The following is a 1,552-nucleotide window of genomic DNA, read 5'->3' as shown; positions in this document are numbered from 1 at the left end:
AGCATGTTTTTCTCCCATCCCAGAATTCTGTGAGGACTAGAGAATCTTATGTCAGTGTTTGAATCAACCTATGTAACAGGTTAGTCATATTCCACCACCGGTACTGTGTGTATTTTCTGTATATTTGTCTTAAGGACCCCCTCTCCAGAGGTTTATCCTTCTAATGAAAAACACTCTTCCAAAAGTATCTCTGTACTCACAGGTTCTCCATTGGTTCCTGCAGGTCCTTGGGCCCCGTCCGACCCGGGTGGTCCCGGTGGCCCGGGGGGTCCAGACACCTGCTGCACCACAGAGCCATCCCCGAGCCGAACTACCTCTGCTGCAGGACCGGGGGGACCGGGTGGCCCCATAGGCCCCGGGGACCCACGATCTCCTTTATTGCCGGAGTATCCAAAGCCAGAACTACCCTGGTGGGGAGGAAATAGAAAAGACATATTCAGATAGGCCTGTAACAAAAACACAACTGTCACAATAGCATTAAAAAAACTTCCTAAGCGTAGAAAATAACGCTGAAAAAGGAAAAAACCTGGACAAAAAGCATCAGGGGGCGCCTGGGGAGCTCAGTTGGTAGAGCGCGTGTAGAGGTATATTTCTCGACGCATAGGGCCATGGTTTGAATACGACCGGGGGCAATTTCCCGCATGTCTTTTCCCTCTCTCCCCCATTTCATATCTAAGCTGTGCCACTGATTAAACGCGTAAATGCCCAAAAAAGAAAAATGTAATGAGAAACGAAAACGTGTTGGAAAAATTCTGAACGATATGTCAAAAAACGTGAAACATTGGCGCCCGGGTTGCTCAGTTGGTAGAGCGCGCGCCCATATTCTCTATTTGGATAAAACAGAACAAACAAGGTAGGTGTGAAAGCAACGTAGAAAAAAACTGAAAGAATAAGTTCTCCTGCAGTGTGAACAAAGTTTACGTACCTTTGCACCTTTTTCTCCCTGAAGAAAAGAAGAAAAAAAAAGAAATAAGTAACGTATAGGTAAAATGCTGCTGATGATACAGATAAACTGAGGGATCTTTCTACCTTCAGTCCGCGTTCTCCGCCCTGAGAGGACGAACCGGAGGAACTGGTGCTGGAGCCGGAGTCTCCCTTTGGCCCTGCGGGGCCCGTGTCCCCCACTGAGCCTTTCGCTCCTTTGTCGCCTTTCTCCCCTTTAGCGCCGCCGGGACCTGAAGCATGTGTTACATAAGAATGAATAAGGAAGAACTTGGTTTTGGAACCCAGCTTTGATTCATCATGCAGAAGACAGTAATCAGCTCCGCTTGCAAATGCATGCTCCAAACAAAAGCATGACACTGACCCCAGACCCCACATGGCATGCACTTAAAGGGCAACTTCGCTTTTTTTCAACCTGGACCCTAGTTTACAATGTTTTTGTGTGATTGATGACTGATGGGAACAACATGTAATGTTTAATGTAAGTTAAAAGGGCAATTGTGTGCTTTCACTTTAAGTCAACAAAAGTGCTTGTTTTGCCGCTGACAGGCTCAGATTATATATACATATATATATATATATATATATATATATATATATATATATATAT

The 1,552-nt window shown here is 45.4% G+C and overlaps 1 protein-coding gene across 2 annotated transcripts in view; it reads right to left on the bottom strand.

The window, feature by feature from the left end:
• LOC116674007 (collagen alpha-1(XVIII) chain) overlaps window positions 1–1,552 on the bottom strand; it is a 57,160-nt gene that overhangs the window by 21,316 nt on the left and 34,292 nt on the right. For both annotated transcript variants that reach the window (XM_032506479.1, XM_032506480.1), the window contains exons 7-9: window positions 1,030–1,175; window positions 926–943; window positions 201–407 (exon numbers count right to left, since the gene is read on the bottom strand). In XM_032506479.1, the coding sequence (XP_032362370.1) occupies window positions 201–407; window positions 926–943; window positions 1,030–1,175 (371 nt within the window). The remainder of the gene's footprint in view (window positions 1–200; window positions 408–925; window positions 944–1,029; window positions 1,176–1,552) is intronic.

This window comes from Etheostoma spectabile, chromosome 24 (assembly GCF_008692095.1).
Source record: "Etheostoma spectabile isolate EspeVRDwgs_2016 chromosome 24, UIUC_Espe_1.0, whole genome shotgun sequence".
NCBI lineage: Eukaryota > Metazoa > Chordata > Actinopteri > Perciformes > Percidae > Etheostoma > Etheostoma spectabile.
Note: the sequence above shows the minus strand (reverse complement) of the source record. Positions and strands in the feature narration are given on the sequence as shown.